This window comes from Gouania willdenowi, chromosome 4, assembly GCF_900634775.1.
Source record: "Gouania willdenowi chromosome 4, fGouWil2.1, whole genome shotgun sequence".
Lineage (NCBI taxonomy): Eukaryota > Metazoa > Chordata > Actinopteri > Blenniiformes > Gobiesocidae > Gouania > Gouania willdenowi.
The window spans coordinates 18,659,605-18,680,507 of NC_041047.1; the positions used below are offsets into that span (position 1 = coordinate 18,659,605).

The following is a 20,903-nucleotide window of genomic DNA, read 5'->3' on the forward strand; positions in this document are numbered from 1 at the left end:
AATCAGACGGATGCAACGTGAGCAGCAAACAGGGGCAACAAATATAAAAGTTACTTTTAGTGATTCTTTTAGCTGGACGTGGTTGGAGGTTCCTTCACATATGGGAACATATTTAGATTGTTCTGTAATGAAAACATTTTGGCTGCAAAACTAAATCGTAGTCTGTAAGAATATGATACAAATAATGCATGATATGAAACGTCGCTTCAGAGCAGCACAGGTGTCAACATTCGGGCTCGTTCCAGCTTTGATAAGTGTACAAGAAGATCTTAACACTCCACTAAAACCCATTCCCTCCCTACATTAACCCATGTCACATCTTAAATGTAATGATTTATTCATGTTTAAATGACTGAGGAAGCACCGTCTATCTAGTTTTGTTTCATTTAAAACCTGCAGTGTCTTTAACATTTGACGCAACGTAGATAAAGTTCCACGCTGAGTGAGACGTGGTGAACATGTGGCAAAGCTCACCCCTGAGCAGAGTTGTGATGTCCAGCATCATCATCGTCATCATCGATGTCTAGCAGGTTTGCTGCTGCTGCTGCTGCTGCTGCCTTGCTGCTGTCCTCGTCCTCGTACTCCCGCACGTCGTTCACCCCATTCATCTTTAGAACCTTCACTACAAACACCACAATAAACTGGACAAAAGGGAAGAAGAAGACGTGTGAAGAAAAGATAAAATGGAAGAAATTTCTGACATAGATTAGAATAGAACAGAATAATTTTATTGTCATTGCACAAGTACAATGTAATTGCACATGCCCCTCCCAACAACATTAGCTACACTTCAACAATTCAAGCCAAACAGACACAATCATCATAAAAAACAACATAAGGTACAGTAAAAGTTCATCAGAATAAAAGTGCATGGGTATAAAAAATTAATCAATATAAAAGTGCAATGGTATAAAATTACTGCAACCTTGCGTATCGGCCGAAACCGATATTGATCCGATATCAGCATGAATCATACATACTTTTATTACTTTTTTTTTTAATAAAAAATAACAATGACTTATTATGTAGTGTTAGAAAAGGTTTGATCAAGTGATGTCACTCAAACAGAGAACAATAGTCAGCAACAGTAGGTATGAGAAAAACTGACCCATTTATTATTAACCAATTGGTTACAAACATTTTAACCTTCAACATAATATCTACAGTATTCTACAATTGAATAAAATAAATAAAAAATTAATTGAAATTGAAATTTGGATCCGGTATTCGTTTTCAGGCTGATATCGCACGATATCTTATATCGAGATCGGATCGGGGGCACTCCTATATAAAATATTAACAAAAGAAACAAATGTAAAAAGATATATTAGTTGTGATGCTGGTGTCTAAGGTGTGTGTTGATTATTTAGAGAGTAGATGACTTTTGGGAAGAAATGCATGCCTGCGTCCCAAACGACTGGAATCCTCTTGTCCTACCCACCCTGACCCCCTCCCCCAGCCAGCCACCCAACCCACCTTGCCTACGTGCCATGTCTCATGTTCTTTGACTGTGTTTTTGCTTAAGTACATGTTGCCAAGGTGGTTTTTTCCTAGTTTAACACTGTCTACTCCAAGAGGGTATTCAGTTTCAAACTTGCCTTTCCCCCATCACCTCTCCTCCTGCTTTTGTCTCACCTTTTCATCTAAATATGTGGGCGCCGCAAATAGCGCCCTGGTGTGTTGATGTGTGTCTTTCGCTCCAACGACCGAGTTAAATTCCTCGTACTGTTTTTAAACTGTACCTGGTGAATAAAATCCTTTCTGATTCTGAAACTGTCTATGAGTCTGGTGATACGTAATCTGATTGTTTTCATTGTGAGTTTGAAAAAAGAACTGCATGTCCTCACCAAGAACCAGTAGATGTTCATGAGCAGCAGAGCGAAGAGGAGGGAGTTGAAAAAGAAGTAGAAAGGGATGTTTGGAACGGACTGCAGGCTGGACACACACGTGGCAAACATGACTTTGAGAGGGAACCAGTAGAGTCGAAACCAGAACCTGAAGAAGACAAAAACCAAGAGTTAGAAAAGTACAACCAAACTCATCATCCTCATCCTCTTTATGTGTGTGTGTGTGTCCCACCAGGTGATGCTGAAGCTGACAGAGCCCATGTTAGACAGCACGTCATTAAGCAGGTAGTATCCTCCACCCCTGGACTTCAGGTACACATTGAGTTTAGTGAACTCCAGCTGGATGTCATTGATGTCATGGAGGAATAACACCAGAATGCCCACGTTGTGGTATCTGAAACAGACACACAGTGTAACCGTGTCTGCGTTGTGTAAAACAGGGTCACACACAGTTGTTTAATGCCTCCCAAAGAGACCACACCTGCATACCTAAAGGCATAGGAGAAGCTAATGAGGGCCAGTGTGATGATGTGGTGCACCACCATGACAGCAGAGTCCTTCCTCCATGCGTCCATGTAGAGTGTGGCGTAGATGGAGTGGCCATAGAAGCTGCCCTGGATCAGGTAGGCAATGGCGATGTCTATAGGCACTGGCATTCCGCTCTTCCAGTCTGAAATAAACAGGAAGTGCTCAAAACAAAAACAAACTTAATTTAATTAATTTAAATTTAATTAATTTAATTAACTTGATTCATATCCACAGACCTATTCTCAAAAAACACCTATCTTCCAAACATAACCCGTAATCATTTCTCATTTTCAAAATAAAACCCCTGCTATCAATTATAAAGCCCTGTGTAAAAACACAAATGTTCAACTTTGAGCTAATTAACACTCTTTAAAAAGCGTAAAAGATTGCTGGGGACTTTAGGCTGTAATATGCAGCAACCCAGGGGTGTCAAACTCATTTTAGTTCAGGGACCAAATATAAAGTATTTTGATCTTAAGTGGGCAGCAGAATTTAAGCAGCAAAACAAGCAGTTTCAAAAATAATTTCTCAAAGTTTGCACTTCGACGTATGAATGATACATAAAGTATGTTAGGCACTGACAATGTCCAAGCAATAAGTGGCAGATATCAGTCCCTGCACAATTTTTCCTCTTAAATTCCATAGATTTTGTGACTAATTTGTCTTTAATTTTGGGAAAATATGAGAATTAATTTCAGGAAAATTCATTCCGTTGAACAATTTGTTAAACGACTGCAGTCATGTGATAAAACCATGGGAAAATGGCGATCCTCCAAATATTGTGGAGTTTCATTGAATTTATGTATTTAGAAAGGCTGAGAGAGCTACAACTGAATTATTCGGTCATTTACACAAACGTTTTGTCTGTATTTTTTTTTACATTCTCTTGTGGGCTGAATTGGGTGGTCTAAAGGGCCGGATATGGCCCCCCTGGGCCTTGAGGTTGACATACAGTAGCCATTCACAATAACAACTATTTGACATTTAACCTATAGGTGGCAGCAACACTCCTCCTGCCCATAACAGTGCTGAGTAATGCCATTAAAACATGAATTGTCTGCTGTTTTTTTAATAAAATAGCAAACACTACATGTCAGAATAAGTATGACACTCTCTTGCTGTTGTAACTTCACCAGGAATGTTCCATCAGGACGAAGTATCACTTTTAAGGAGGTTAAGCTCTTGCACTCTCCCCTACAGCTTCCTCTTAGGCTCTGTTAAACACGTGTACTGTTCACACAGTAAAAGAAAAGAAAAAAATGGCAAATGCATCTCAAATATTTCTCCCAGTTTGAAGCAGATATGGTGAAAACTTGTCAAGACAAGTACCAAGGTGTACCAAGTACTCGAGGTGCGGCTGCCGTATTGAAATGTGATTAACTTCTCTTTCAGAGCGAGCTGCGAAAACCATCTTTTACACTTTACACGCTGAGTGATCACACAACCTAACGCCACTGTCACAGGCTTCAAAGAGCTGGTATTAAAGTCTTGGAGACAGATTAGTATGGACCGACTGTAATAAATAATGAGCCATATTCATCAACATCAAACATTTTAGCAGTAAAAGTTCATTTGGTTGTAGTTTTTTGTGGAGTCATTAAATACAGTACAATCCCTGTCAGTCATGTAAAGCCTGGTCAGTGGCAGTAAAACAAGAGTAGGCTGAATGGTTTTTAGACCTTTCAAACGCTGTTATTAATCTCCTGACATTGAGCACCTGTTCCTCTGCACAGCCCTGGGAGTACGTCTGTCCTGTTTACATTTGATATTAATGCTAACATGATAAATGGCAGTGCGGGCGGTTAAGGGGATAATGAAGGAGATGATGATGATGATGATGATGATGAGTGTGCTGTATACTTGTATATAGAGCAGCGTCGTTCCACCATATACACACATAAACACCAACAGGTTGTTATGCTGGTGTATGTGAAGGTGAAGGACTTGTGTCTCTGAGGCCGATCAGATGTTAGACGGAAACTTTCTCCCCCAATGTTTGGGTAGATGAGGTTGCATTGGATCCTTGTGTAATGTTATTGATTAGACGTATACCGTCATTAAACATTGAGATGTTGGATCCCACTGTAGGAGCTGCTGCAGTGTGGCGGAGGAACAGAAGTGTTGTTTAACCTGATACTGACACCTTTCCACGCTTTCCGGTCTTCTTCTTTGATGTTGCTTATTTTCCCAAAGGCTCTGAGAACCTTCAGTCTGTCTGTCTTCTCTTCTCCCTGTTTACCTGCCCACGGATGTTTTTCTGCATCTATACGCGTCTATACCGGCAGCTATTAGATGTGATGGAGCTATTATGAAGCTTTTGCAGCATGACTACGGAGCATTAGCACCTCAGTGTCTGATGGAAGAGTAAAAGTGTTTTCTGCTGTTGGAAGGTGGATTATTTCATATATATTGGCCCTTGCATTTATACAACATATGCACCTTAACTGAGGTATATGCCTAGAACAACAAATAAATGCATAAAGTTAGTATTTTCTTTTTTGCAGGTAGCTGGTCAACATGCCTAGGTTTCAGCGTACTTCTTTGTGCAGTTACAATGTCTCCTGCGGTGGAAAAGACTTTTCTGGGTAAATAAAGATAAAAAAAAAAAAAATATCACCATTTTTTTCAACACCCCTAATATATAAGGTATTTTTTTATTGCCTATATATTTTGCACTTTTTTTCTACACTGTCTTGTCTCTTGCACTGTTTACGAGAGCTGCTATTTTAAAAAAAAATTCCATTGTGCTTTCTGATTCCGATTCTGCATACACATGTCATGCAAAACATGATTGAGATCATTTCTCACGAGTAAGTGGTAGAACATTGAAGAACATACAGTTCTTATTATTTACTTGTTGGGACATGATACTGCAAACCCAAATGAATGAGTGCAGAATTACTTGAAGTCTTTCTTAGAGTTGCTAAAACCACTCAATGATCTTTCCTTCAACGCATCATCACATGTGTATGCTCCAACATTCCATGTTTTACCAAGAAAGCGATTCAACATCATTTATTTTCAAATGATTTTCTTGTCCTACAGTGGAATTTAGTAGGCTTGACTTTCACCGGAATGAAGGCTAACAGAATGTAATATAGACGTTAAATTGGATGTAATTGTTTATTGTGTATTATCACCTTAAAAAAAATATTTGAGTTGGCTAGTCAGGTCAGGTGTGTATTTCTTTAGCCAATAATATTTTAAAAGATCCTAAACTAAGATGTCTTTTAAGGGTTCCAAGCATATACATAGAGGACACCTTCTTCAATCCAAGCAATGGTGGTATATTGAAAACAATGCAGATGATAATAATCACCTTAGACCTTAATGTAAATTAAATTGTTGTAATGATACTGTAATATTACATCTGTAAAGGTGGGATAATCAAACGTTGCACACAAACATTCAGAACTAATGGAAATACTGCTTATGACTGATTATTTAAGTAAATAATCCATCCATCCATCCATCCCTGTTTGTTCACTTGTATGTATCTTACTATAGAAGACGGATGGCGGGTCATGGAAAAAGGAGTATGATGTGAAGAAGAGCAGGTAACTGCTGTAAGACCATGACATGGAGTAGAAGACCAGCTTCCACGCGCTCTCTGGCATCTTGGCAGCATCTTTGGGCAGCAGCGTGCACCACCGTGCAAGAGGCTACAGGGACAGAAACAGAAAGGCAAGGTTAGTAAGGAGGGGTACTACTATTCAATTCAATTCAACTTTATGTGTATAGCGCAAATTACAACAATAGTCATCTCAAAGCGCTATTAAAATGTACAATTCTGTACCACCCAGAGCTGTATTCCACAAGTGTACACTAAAGCCAGTTGCTTGTCAAGAGGCAGTTAAATGCTGTGGAGTTCAGTTACTTTTTATACTTTAATGTACAGACATTAAAAAAGCTGCGTTGGTTACTTTAATATTATTAAAGTAACCATAGAGTGCCTAAGGCAGTGTAAATCCTCCCCCTGGCCTGGATAGCCTGGTGCATGACAGAGCCAAGTGTGGGGGCCACTAATGGGACTTGAACTCGTGGTCTGCAATGACAGCCAGCAGTGCCCATCAGTGTGTGCCACAGTGAGGGTGAGACAGTGTTTTCAGAGAAAGGCAGTGGAGTCGAGCAGCGCGACAGTCTTCAGCATATCAATGGAGCTGAATCAGCACCTTTCTGCAACAGCTTCAATCAAATATTAATGAAGGCACAACTTATGGCAGAGCAGTCATGGCACGGCTGACTACATTACTCTGGGTTTCCTTTCCCTATTATACCGTCTACTTTTTTATATTTCAACTGCACTGAAATAAAGTAAGAAGTGCTGAGTTTAGCATAACAAACAAAGGCACTCCTATTTCAGGGTTGCGGTGGTCTGCCCCTGTACCTATTTCCAGCTCTAGTTAGGCAAGGGTACACCCTGGATAGGGCGCCAGTCCATCGCAGGGCAACACACATGAACAAACAACTGTTCACATTCACTCCTAAGGACAATTGAGAGAGTCCAATCAACCTAACAGTCATTAACTTGGATTGTGGGAGGAAGCCGGAGTACCCTGAGAAAACCCATGCAAGCACAGGGGAGACACTGCACTTTACACAGAAAGGACCTAAGTGTCCACTCCAGGGTTTCAACCCAGGACCTTCTTGCGGTGAGGCAGATGTGCTAACCAATAGGTGTACCCCTCAATAAAACCCAATGAGGTAGGTAATTAATTACTTAGTCTAATCCTATCCCCCACAACTTAATCTCCCTTGTTCCTCCCCCTCACTAGGGTGAAACACTGCCCACTCTTTTAATATTCATAATGGACACTTTCATGGCATAAGGTTCATGGTTAGAATTTTGTCAAAATCCATTAAGCTAAAGGACATGGTCATTGAGTACAGATGACAGTCGAAAATGCCTTTTTTTGTTGGAATCTACTGTCAATTCACCCAAATATGAGTATTCAGTCATGAGTATTTGTAAAACCTTTTATTAACAATAATGTGTATCCCTATAACACATGTTTACATGAACACAAAGACTGCAGTAGACCTATATGTAGAGCATAAGAACCAGCCAGAAGCAGCCTCTTTCACTCGCTTTGCAAGCAGAAAAAGAGGAAGTCTGAGAGAAAGTTTGTGACATTCTGATGAAGTCTGATAGTGTAACCCCACCCACTCACTTGTGTCTTCGCTATCTGCCTCCATGCACTCTTTAATTTAACTGCTCCCTCAATCAAGATAATGACTTGTAAAACCCAAAACATGTAGACTTCATGGCTTTATGCTGAGTGATGGATACCGGTTTCATCAAACAGATTAACGGGTGACAAAAAATCGACACAAATACACACCAAGGCAAGGAGAGTAGATAAAACTGTATTAGAGGACAAGATGTGAGACATTATGGTGCACAGTGTATAAGGGAGACAGGAAACCAAACCCTGCCTTGTGCACACCATCTCACACACACACGCACACACGCACACACACACTCAAATGAATGAGAGATGGTAATAGGAGGCAGTAAAGTGAAAGTCACCTGTGTTAGTGATACAGCACCTCTTTTTTTGATGTGACCAAGCTTCTGGTCTAAAGGACGTGATCCGACACGGCTCACTGAGCACCTACATAACAAATTAATGGAGTGCTGCAGCAAGTTGGAAAGAAAAAGGAATTCTGTTTCTGTTATGTTTCCATCTGTGTCTGTCTCTCTCTCTTTCACACACACACACACACAAACACACACACGCACGTACACAAACACACACACAAACCCCAATTCAAAAGCAGAGGAGAAGGCCAGCAGAGCAACACTGATGTGAAATTATATGTAAAAGCATCAATTTTGTACTCCTCAGACCATTCAATGACCCACATGACTCTAGCCAGTACCTTGATTGAGACGCAGGTGACATATGTGGGACCTCCGATTCAAAATTTCCCAAATTCCGTTTCAGGGTTTACCCATTTCCACGCCACGTACCCGTCACTTTGCCCTTTTTCGATTTGTTTCAGTTTCATCATCTTTCCCTCTTTAGATGACTTTACTGGCTATTGAACTTCCAGAAATCATATCAAACATGCTAAATGGGGTTAAAAGAGTCAACTACTGTTATCAACTCTACATTTTATATGTTTCAAATGATAGGTATACATGTAGTTATGCTGAAATCACATGTTTAAGTCGCTAGAGCAGTGGTTCCCAACCATTATAATTTCACAAATGTTTGGCGAACAAAGAGGCATTTTTTTTCTTTCTAGAATTAGGTTTTGATTATGTTTATTAAAATGTGTTACAAATACAGAGTAGCCAGGGTTAGCTAAGTACAAGAACAGCTAAGTCTGTTGGTGTAAAAAGCTCAGATTGCTTTCTCCATTTCAGAATGTGAATTCCGTGATTTCCATTTGTTTTCCGTGATCATGGAAAATCGGAGGCCCTACATGTAGTGCATGTTCATTAGGTCATGAACGGAGAGCAGTGAAGTGCATGACACTCATCATCTTTTGGTACATCTGTATTAGTCCCTTTGAGGCCCCCCATCCTCTTCATTCCTCCCCTGCCCCCCACTGTGCCCCCTCCTGCCGCCAACATTTCTTTGAAAAGGCCAGCTGTCAAATTGACCCCCCCATTTCCTAATGTCCAACACACAGCCCCCCCATTGAAATGTGCTGAAACTCCATGAACCTATGCATACTCACAGATGATGAAATAGGCTTCTACAAAACTTAGCACTAATATCACACCTGTTAGCCTCAAACATCACTGGCCTGTTTCTCTATCCAGAAATTCAGTTCATGTTTGTTTTATTCATCACTGAGTCGCTCTACCACCTGATTCACACAGTCCCCTATGTTCATGCACAGTGTGGTTGCTGTGCTTTTATTTATATAGTGGAGCATCTGCTCTGTCAGGAATTCATCCAGACTGTGGACACCCTGGTGTTCATCATTGTTTGTTTTAATATTTTTAATAACTTGTTTGATATCTAGGCAGCTTGATGATTCAGTGGGTGGCAATGTGCTCTCAGCTTGAATGTAAGTATGGATGTATGTTTGGATGGATGGTGTTATTTATGTTATTGGTTTGTTTTGCCTCAGTGTTGGATCTGATAGCTTCTTAAACAACCGATCATGTTCATCCAGCACATACTGGCTCGATGAAACGATGGAGACTAAATGACATTGGCTTTACTTCTGATTACTTAATTTGTAGGTGAACACTGAAACATGTATTTGATCTGATACAACTGCTTTCAGGTCTGCTGGAACCAGGACCTCCTCGTGGAACCTAATGAACCTTCTGAGATATTTTGTAGGCAAATCCACTCTCAGGTAACTGCTGTGCACCCTGTTTGTTTCTGCAGCTGGAATAGCGCCACTGAAGTGACCTTTTCAGGTGAGAGTTTTGAAGAATCAGGGAGGCCCACAAACCAAACTCCTCCATGTTGCTATGCAGTCAGGAACAACCAATACAGTTAGTGTCAACCGTGTTTGGGGCTTCATTCCAAATCTTCTGTCAGGTTTTACTCCCTTAACCTTTCTCTTACATTAGACAAAAGCTAAGGGATGCCGTGCTGTTATTAAGCTCATAGCCTCATAGCAAGACGTCTGGTTCATAGGTTCATAGGCACCATGGAATGGTTCTCTGAATCCCTTGTAGGTTTAGCCAGAGTGTAAATTGTACTTAGATGGTGTGTGTCACCATCAGGGAGCCACTACCTTGGCCAGGGGTGGGCAAACCCAGTCCTTTAGGGCCAGATTCCTGAGACTTTTAAATATCTCCTTGCTCCATCACACCGGGTTGAAACCAATGTGTTTTCATCAGAAGCATGATAATGAGCCATTAATTTGATTCAGGTGTGTTGGAACAGGGAGACATTTAAAAATCTCAGGAATCCGGCTATCGAGCACTAAATTTGCCCACCCCTGACCTAGGCTAACGGTGCCCTAATGGACAGTGGTGGACTAATGGTTAATGAAGTGGACTTGTAACCACAGGGTGGCCCATTCAAATCCATTGTCGGCCATTGCTCTGGGACATTGAGCAAGTCCCTTAAACAATAGGGTCCCTAAAAGTAGAGGCTTTTCAGTTACTTTTTTTGCTGCAGTGCTAGTCAGTGGTAAAGACTGAAAGTGAGAGGTGCCAAACACACACTCTTCACCAACATAGTAGGTTTGTCACACCAGCCACTGACACACTTTTAAAGAGCAATAGCACACGACGAAGTTACTTGTTGCTACCAAAGTACTATCATATTTAATTAATGTCCGTTTTTTTAAAAGTCATCAACAAATGTTTTTCCTGTAGTTTAGGGTGAAGTAAATTCTTCATACTGTAATGCAAACCTTCCAACAGGATAGAAGGGACAAACTTTTGCTTCCTATTCAGATTCTGACAGGTTACATAAGAGACTGCCAATGAGTCCATTCTCTAGTACCTTTTTGTGCCACTGCCAACCCTCTCTAAGTCCTATCCACCCACTCTACTCATCTACCCTTCAGGTTTTTATGCCAGCCTACAGAGCCAATGTACAGTGGGTCAAGGACACTGAGATAATCCACTCGTCCACTGTCAGACAAGGGCTTGTATCACACTTAGCTGAGACATAAGCACATTCAACAGCGCCCCTCTGTCTTCCTTTCTCTCTCTGACAGGCTCTGGCTAAAGTTGATCCTGCACTCAAGGCATCCCTGACTTTTACAGTATGTCAGTATGTCTTGTCTGGCTGTTAAACATAGGATGACAAGGAAATCGCAGCATTTCTAGGAGGAAATTGCTGAGGCTGAGCATGAAAGAAAAGAATTCCGTGTGAAAGAGACTTGACAGGAAAGGAATGGTTTCCTTAGCAACCACGTCAGGATGCTAGCAAAGTAATGTGGCTTTATCATGCCTTTACCCATGAGTGTCATCTTCCTCTGCTCTCTTGAACCAAAAACTTCCAATCCCTGCTACAACTTTCAACTTTTACATACTTGCAACCTTGCTCCATGTGAAATTCACAGTTTTGGTGATGAGCACATAGGGTGTACAGACGCCATCCTGTTGTATAAGAAGATAAACTGGGCCAGTGAGTCAGGATGCTGGCTCGTGTGGCTGTGTTCAATGAGGCTTGTTCTCTCATTTACCCTCATTCATCTTTGGCTCTGTCCGGCTGTGATTTCTCTCATTACAGTTGACGTCAATGTGTTGACTTAAAGTCTTTTCTGTCAAAGATTTTCTTTTGTGTGTTTAGTTCTTTTGCCAGAATGTGGCCAAATGGGATTTGCTAAGGTTAATCTAGTGGGTGGCCTGGATTTTAGCTCATATAGACTATATCCACCTTGTTTCCAACCCTTGTAATTCTTTGTGCAAATCAGATTGGCACAACGTCTACTGTTTGGGGTTACTAGGCCGGAACGGGCATATAATGAGGTACCAGCTAACGAACCGTCTTCTTAAAAACACCAAGAAACCAAAAATGTGGCAATTAAATTTGTGAACATGTTTTGTAAAGGCAGTGCAACAGACCTCATACATCAGTGAACAGGTTTTAGTGGGGGTTAGGCATATTTCCTAGAAAGAGACACAAGATAAAAAATGGCCCTTGTTCAAACTACTGCAGACTGGAATGTTCTATGAGAGAAGAAAGGTCAACATAATTAAGTAAAAATCAAAAATATTACAGACTACAGTGGAGACATCTGGTGATTATTCTTTCATTATTTGCTAAAATAAAGCCTTTAAAGCTAGAAAAGGCCACCACTAGATGTTTCATCATAAAAATAGGATCACAAAGGCTAATATACACTATAATAAAGCTAATATTGAAGTACTGCATCTATTATTGTACAAATCAAGTACTGCTTGTGGTATAAACAACAAATGTGTGAATTTATCTACTGAATTACCATACACATTTCAGGTAGTTTATATAGGATCAAAATGTGTTCTACAAAGATGCCACACATGAATGCAATAGCCTATAAAGAAAGAATGTCATTGGTTGGCATCCAGTTGGGGACCTTTGCAGTATATATTGTTTCCTATGCTAACCAGCTGTGTTTCCTGTATGGTACTCATGCTGGGATAGTAAAAGACCTCCACACACCCACTCTCTCTAAATCTCTCCAGCTCACCATGAGCAGAAAAATGTCAGATATTCAGTGGTGACCACTTCCATATGTTCTGTCCTTGTTTCAGTACACCATGCATTCTTTTGCATGCTGGGAAAAGAGTCTGCACCTATTTACACATGGAAAAGTTCTTTGATCAATGTTGTGAGGCTCTGTGGTAAATCAGCATACCATGACTCAGGGCATTTGTTTGCACTTACTCATTTCTTATCAAATTACCGTAGACTAAAGTGGAGCATAAACAATATGGGAAATGCTATTTAGTCAGCAGGGCTCTGCAGTATTTCCTATTATATACAAGCCTTATGTCTTCATAACACAAAATAGAGAGAGAGGCTGCACCTATGGCAAGATCGAGCGTTTTAGTGTGTCTTAGCTCAGGTATTAACCCCATAATGAATTCTTTAAAAATAAATCTCCTGTAGAGTCAAAGCTAAAGCCAACAGCCTTCGGAACAAAAGTCTGACACATCATTAAGTTGGCACTTATCTAACTCTACTTTTATGTTTTGGTAAAGTATCACATATAAAGTGTAATGTTCTTTTGCTGATGCTTCTGTAAAATAAAAATTGAAATATATACTGCAGACAAACAATGACAGAAGTATGAAGTGCCCAAATTTCATTGTAACTAAGTCTCTGTAAAGTTTTATGCTGTTTACAGATGCTGAGGCTACCAAATGCAGAAGTGAAGTGATCACTGCACATTAACCGTGCTGATATATGTTTGTACTTAAAGGGTATCTTGACTGCTGCCATCGAAATTTCGTTGTATTGTCTTATCAGTGCAATGACAATAAAGCTTCTATCCTATTCTTTGTAGAGCTTGCAGATAAAATTCCCTACACGTAGCCTTTACTGTGTCCCAATGAGTTATGTTCCTTTTAGAAAAACTTTACAGATGCACTGTTTGAAACAAACTCTACTGTGCTACTGGGAAAATAACATATTCCACGATCTGTCCTCATGTGATTTACATTAGTGATTAATGGCATCTTTACTAATGCATATCAGCAGACAGAACATAATGATAATTGACGGTGGAGGCATACGACACTGATTATTTTAGCACTCTCCGTAGGTGGAATTGTTAGAAACCAAGTGGGCATGTTAGCTAGCATTAGAATCAAGTAAAATGGGAAGGATGGACATAAAAAAGTGAACAAATCTGACAAAAATGCCTCGACTAATAAATTAAAAAATGTTAAAAACTGCAGATCTTGGGGGCTATTCAGAGTCTGCAGTGGTCAGCATCATACCAGAACTCTAAGTAAAAAAAAATCTAATATTTACACTATTAAAGCATATATCTGTCCGTCTACCCATCCATCCATGAGCTGATATCATAACAATCTGATCACTAGAGCGAACATGGGCTCCGTCCGTAAACGGCCGAATTTTCTGGTTCAATAAACAGGAAGAGATTCAAATTCTGATGTAGCTGGTTATGATTTACAGTCCGCATAAACAGGACTGAATCATAACATAACCTAACCACTAGAGCGGACATGGGCTCGTCTGTAAACGGTTGCATTTACAGACTTTGGAGTCACTGTTAGTTTACCAATAAACGGAAAGAGATTTGTCACTTTTATAATAAGTTTTGACTAGACCACTGGGAGTGAGGCCCAAGGCCAAGGCAGGCTGACTTGATAATAGTTTATCATGTTTTTCTGCAGTCAGTGCCTTCTCCTCGTCTTTCTCTCTCTGCTCTGTTTCAGGTGTCGTGTAGCTGATGATGGCAGTTCCTGATCTGTGGTTCACGGCTCAACTAGTCTGGGACACTCTGATGTTCTATCTCTCTATCCTGTTCTGTTGGTCCTTCTGTCCACTAACACCAACCAGTCGAAGCAGATGGCTGCCACCTCTGAATCTGGTTCTGTTGGAGATTCTTCCTGTTAAAAGGGAGTGGTTTCTTCCCACTGTCGCTAAATGCTTGTTCATGTGGATCTTGTTGGGTTTTCTCTTTCTTATTATTAATTTTTTATTTTGATAAGCAAATTGAGATGACTTTGTTGTAAATTGCGCTATACAAATAAAGTTGAATTGAATTGAATTGATATGCCCTTCCTTAAACTAAATGTGCTTCAGAACATTTAGGGAAGAAAAACATTTCAGTGGTTGACTTGTCTTCCGTATTTCTTATCAGCCATCTGTACCGGTAGTAGATAATACAGCGTGCCTTCAGTAGTCGTATTTTGTAATGTAGTCCACATTTAGAAGCCATATAATAAAAATACATTTTCTTCCCTTCATGCAATCTCTCCGTTTTTGGAAAACCAGTGCATAGAAAAGGTTGGTGTGGTGTAGAAAACACGAAGCCTCAGTGAAGTATTACACTCCCCTTCTCCAAGCTGCTCCCTGTCTAATCGGACAGCTTGGAGACATATGGCTGTCATTCATAATGCAGCATCCACGCCTCTGGCAACACAGAGAGAATAAGGATAGACTGTGTGTGAACGTGTGCGTGGCAACATGTCGCAGTCTGTGGTACGACAAATCACATTTTGACAGAAACCTTAGGTTGACACACCATTACAATAAAATATATTTTATAATAACAACAAAACTGATGTTTGATATGCATGCTCTATTTAGTTAATGTTGGTGTTTTTTGTTTAACAAGCAAACACTTGTTTTTTTTTGTTTCTAAAGAGTTGATTTTGTGAAAATGAAAGCTATTACTGCCTAATGTTCTTCTAAAGCATACATCTCTTTTTTCTTCTGTTTGCACAAAAAGAAAACTGTCACTTCCACCATATCCTACAAACACCTTTCAACCACAATACATCCAGTGAGGTACAACAGAAAGAAAGCATTTCACAGCCACACAACCCAAACACCAAGAATAAGTCATGAGACTGCTAAATGAGAGGTGACATTTGTTAACCCCAACATCAATTAAAAAAAAGCTCCGAGCTAATAACATTGTCAGTGACAGACAGAAGCAGAGTTTACACCTGAGGATTGTGCACCAAGTGAGACCACAGCTAATGCAAAGCTCCTGTCGTCAGTAATGCAATTACCACTGGACCACATGACATTACAGCTAATAACTTAAGCCTGTGCTTGAAGAGTCAGAAACTCTGCACCAGTTAAAGAAGCCAAGTTCAAGCTGATCATTTTAACAGACCTCATTATGCAAACAGAGATGTGGTTTCTAATAATTATTAGATAACTTCATTAGGGTTAAATTACTGGTTCAGGAATGGATTATTGTTGATGTGTTTGCTCTGTGATCTGTGCATCCAAAGTAACCTCCTTGGAAGTTTAGCTATTGTTTTTTCTACCTATTGAAAAATGTGTTTACATGTATTTTTTTATATGCAAGTACAATTCAAAATAAATGTACATAAATTCAGATACCTGCTTTCAAACATGTTGGGTTTGTATTTCTTATATAATGTATATGCGGAAATGTTATTCACTATAAACATAGTATTGTCGAAAAATGCCCCTTTTCCCTGTTATTTAAATTTGTTCATGTTTAAACAAAGGTATGTAACATAAAAACAAACATTTTACAACAGTCAATTCTACATTGTTATGTAGACTTTGCTGGTCCTCTTAAGTTCAAAATGAATTATATTTCTAATCAGAAATTATATGATGACTTTATAGAAAATGAAATTAATTTTCAAAACACCTTTTAAAAAATCAATAAAGAAAATAAAGTGTGAACTACTGTATGTTCCTTTAAGTATTAACATTGGACAATCATTTCCCCTTCTACCAACAGCACATTTATCAAGTGGTGTATCGTCTTTTAACAAAAGGAAAATCTGGTACAATCCTGATAATTATTTGTAATTTCTTATAGAATGACATTTTTCAGATGCATCAAGTACAGTAAATGTACAGCTCTAAAAACTGACCCCATCAACCTTAGTAAAAATAATAGTGTACTAGTAGAGTACACAAAAGGTGTGCTGATTGAGGAGAATTGGATTGTACTGATTGCAGAGTTGAGTTGTCACACTCTTGTAAAGTGACCTTGTTTGAAGACAGGCAGCTGCTACATGACAGGACTTCAGAGACAATCTGCCCCATCCGAGAGAAAGCCTGACCACCGAGTCATTGCAGAGGAAAATAAATGGGACAGGGAGAGAGAGGACGAGGAAAATGATTGAGCGACCAGCAACAACGGCTCTGTAGCAGTCAAGGCCTCACGGCACATTCCAGCCGACCAGGGGAGAGTCTGACAGCCTGAGTCACAAAACAGGGCTGATTCATGAGCCTGTTTTCTAGCTGGTTGTTGTATGTTTATCTGCTTTGACTATGATTCACTCACAGCGTTAAAGACTGAACAGCTACATTGAACAAACAACATCATTTAAGTGATATTCTTTTGTGTTTGGAGTTAAACAACAACTCACAGTGGACACTTAAAATAACCAATCTGAGGACTACAGGCACCACAGATAGAGCTTAAGAAGAATAAGTCGGTGTACGGTAATTGTTTTCTGTTTCAATTGCGTCTTTTGTGTAGCATAAAGTGCCTTTATACAAACACACAAGATTAAATACTGGTTCATGTAAGACTGATTTATTTTGAGAATAAAATGTTTATTTGTTCTTGACTCATTGGAAAGGTTTAAAGCCTGATGAAAATTGTCCTGTAAAGAGTACTGATATATCCTATACTCAAGTAGAAGTACTGTTACTTGACTGAAAATGTACTCAAGTACAACTAAGTCATACATAAAATACTCATGTACAAGTACAGAGTAGATCAATTAAATAGTACTCAAAGTAAAAGTTACTAGTTACTTTCATGTTTATTTTTGTAAATAAATCCTGCCACGGTTCCCTTGCACACAGTAAACGTCTCATGTATAAACTGGTATCTGTATAAAATAAAAGGTTTTTCAAAATGTGCAATTATTTTTAAATAAAATAACACCAATGAATTCAATTAAAAATGGAATACATTCTCAGACTCTAAGTGTAGCTACATTTATGAACTCTAAAACTGAGAAAATAACCAGCATTCAATGCTGTTTTGGCGCCGTGCATTACGTTTAATCTGATTGGCCGGCTATGATATGATGCGTTTGATTTGTAGTTTCACAATGTCCATTGATCATTTTAAAACAACAACAACAAAAAATTACTCAGTAACTGCTGGGTGTAGAAATGTAATTAATTACTTATTTTAAAATGCACTTAAGTACAAGTAAAATTTGTGATTTAGAAATATACTCAAAAAAGTGCCCATAAAAGCAACTCAATTACAGTAACGTGAATATGTGTAATCCATTACTTTCACCTCTGCCTCCAGATCCCTAAAAAGAAAAGAGGGTCAGACGATGAATGAGTGGGTGCTCAAAACACTAGTTTATTTAAAGCTGTTTGACCCAATAACACACATTTTTAAAACTGAACCCGTATGTCATCCAAAAGTTGCTCTCATCAATACTTTGATAGGGATTTACTCACAAACAAATGTTGAAGGTTGAAATTGCCACTCGCAAATTTATCTTTGGATCCAACACAAACAATTGGTTTGTTGACAAAATGGTCATGTGACGTGGGATTGAGAACCATGTAGAAGAATGTCACAGTGTTTTAATTCATTCTTTACCACATTGGTATTATTTGTTTCTTCTCCAGACAAGAAAGACAGTGATTCTTTGACACCATTTTTGTTCTGCCTTCATTAGGTTGTTTCCCATGATATGACATCATTCATATTTCAGATGTATTTGGGTGTTTTTATGGAAAGCCAAAATATCAACATCCGCCATTGTAATGTCAACAACTTTCAATCTGTTCTACACCAGAAATGTCACTTTGGCAGTGTTTTTGGGGCACAATGGCATCAGTAGTGGATGAGAACAATTTTTGGATGAAATACAAGAACAGTTTAAAAAACGTCAAGCAGCTCTAAATCGATACGGTAGCTAAATCGTAATATCCTGATTGTGTTAGATTTTTAAACTGAACATCAACGAGCCTAAAAACAATCCATTTAATGCAGGCTCATGGGGATACAAAAACATTGGTTTGCACTGACGTGAGAACCTCTAGGATCCAGGGACATGCATACATTATGTGCTCTGTGTGTTTAAAAATGGAGCCCAGGTAGTGCAGAGACAAACTGTGATTAATAGCAGCCATTCTCTGAGCAGGAAACGGGATGTTGACATATCGGTGATCTAAGTGATGCTTATTGATGATGTATAACACAGGGGAGAGATAGTGATTTGAAAGTGCTGCTTTATTGGATGCTTTATAATAAGAAAGCTGAGTCAGAAGTACACAGCAAATGACTCTTCTTAGAATCTCCAAACAAAAACAGACCCTGACTGACTACTATACACCCTGACACAAGTTGTAACTAAACCTCAACAGTTTTTGGATATGGTCCATTTTTCTTTTTCAATACGTCAGCCGGATACTCATCTGAGCTTGTCCTCGGTGTTTGCCTCCTGACACACAGACGTGTGCATACACACAAGTGAGCCTTCCTAAGGCCTTACACAAAAGTAGCTAAAAAGAACGTTCTCTCTGTGCTTAGCTACTGGAAATAACAAGCTGACCCCCTTCCATTGACACAGTGGTTCTTAACCTGATTGAAGGTACCCCGCAAGCTTCATCACTGCATTCACAGAAACCTTTATAATTGGAAAAATAAAGTTTGATTTCTTCAAAACATAGGGACCGGAATATAATTTAGAAAGTGTCTATTTGTACGGTTGCCGTACGGACAACCCCCGGTGCTACTGGTACGTTTACCGAAGTACACGTACATAGCGTCTTAGGGTTAGGGTTAGGTTATAACCCTATATTGCAACAATTTTTAGGGTTAGGGTTAGATTTATGGTTAGGTTTAATCTTAGTCACGTAAACTGGCCAATGACTGACCTATCACGTGACCTAAACTGGCCAATGAGGGGCGCTGCGTGCGAATAGAATGCCGGTATATTGATACGGCAACTGTATACATAGCCACTGCCTATAATTTATCCAGAAACATACATGTAAGCCTGGGCTGATTTTTTCCTTTGTTCAAAGCTTTTCATTTTTACTAATTAATAACTACTAATTACTAACTAATTAATTAACATTGTTAGTTATCAAAATTTATTTTTTAATAAACTAGTTTATCATGGATATTCATTTTGTACACCACATATTTACCGTGTGTTAAGACTCAACGAATCGCTGGGGTTCGATTGAACCCAGGTTAAGAACCACTGACTGCACCAATAAGTTTAATTTGTTTGAATCTGCTTTGGTTAAACACAAACAGTCGTGATCTATTGAAGACAACAAATCTATTTGCTTGGCAGATGAGAAAAATTTAGCATGGTGATCAATACATACCACACTTCATGGCCTCATGCACCACACTGGGCTTTTTAAGGGCAGACAGGGAGTTCCTGCTGATACTGGGAGATGACAATGGTGGCAGTGGCTAATTTTGTGGTTACTGAATAAAGCTAAACCTGGAAAAGAGTCATCACAGACTGGGTATTGCTGTCTTGTTGTACAGAACTCTCATAGTGATGCTGCGGGCTCTTCCTAATTGCTTCAGGGGGAAAGAGATGAGAAATGTAAGTCAGGCTATCGTCACTAAAGACACCGAATCTTATTTGTTTGCAATCAGTGTCAAAATTACAAGCTGCTTTTACCTGAGTGGGCACTTTTGGCTGAATGGACATCACTTCCCCTTAACCACAAATCCGGTGTCAGGTTTCTCTCTGCGGCCCTAATGCACAACAGCTAACACGAGCTAAGTGGAAAGTGATCTGGGATCTGTGGTTAGGAACCCTGTCAAACCTCAGGCTGCTCTTACATGGAGAACAACAGCAGGGGACGTGAGGTGCCACTCAGCTCAGTGCTGGGAGATAACAAGGCTGCAGCCAAAGAATACTGGGCTGCTCTCCTCTCTCTCTGTGTGTGTGTGTGTGTGTGTGTGTGTGTGTGTGTGTGTGTGTGTGTGTGTGTGTGTGTGTGTGTGTGTGTGTGTGTGTGTGTGTGTGTGTGTGTGTGTGTGTGTGTGGCCTGCAACACCGAGCATTACTGCGGGATGCTGCAAAACAAATGATGCTTAGACAAAGACCGTCTTCCTGTATGTGTGAATGAACATTCAGTATGTATGCACTTTCTGACATATGCCTATGTGTGGGTGTGTGGGCATTTGTGTTACTGATTGGCTGCTGCTGTTTGTCGAGTCAGCATTCTTATACCCAAATTCAACATCTCTTCAGCACATTTCTCCACTGCAATCCTTCCTTCTTTAGGCTCCATCTTCCCCATTTGTGAATCCATTTCCTTCCTCTGCACTATTTTTCCACACAATATTTGTGGAAGTGGGAAGTGCCGTGTCGGAAAAACCATGAGCACTCAAAACCAATGTGCACGCACTTGATTATTATTACATACTACTGCACACAAACCAAATTCGTACAAGCAAATG

At 39.6% G+C, this 20,903-nt stretch overlaps 1 protein-coding gene across 1 annotated transcript in view; it reads right to left on the reverse strand.

Moving 5' to 3' along the window:
- The window catches only part of cers1 (ceramide synthase 1), a 35,344-nt gene that overhangs the window by 4,486 nt on the left and 9,955 nt on the right, over window positions 1-20,903 (reverse strand). The window contains exons 2-6 of the mRNA XM_028444152.1: window positions 5,878-6,037; window positions 2,337-2,517; window positions 2,080-2,241; window positions 1,848-1,995; window positions 475-641 (exon numbers count right to left, since the gene is read on the reverse strand). Coding sequence (XP_028299953.1) covers window positions 475-641; window positions 1,848-1,995; window positions 2,080-2,241; window positions 2,337-2,517; window positions 5,878-6,037 — 818 coding nt within the window. The remainder of the gene's footprint in view (window positions 1-474; window positions 642-1,847; window positions 1,996-2,079; window positions 2,242-2,336; window positions 2,518-5,877; window positions 6,038-20,903) is intronic.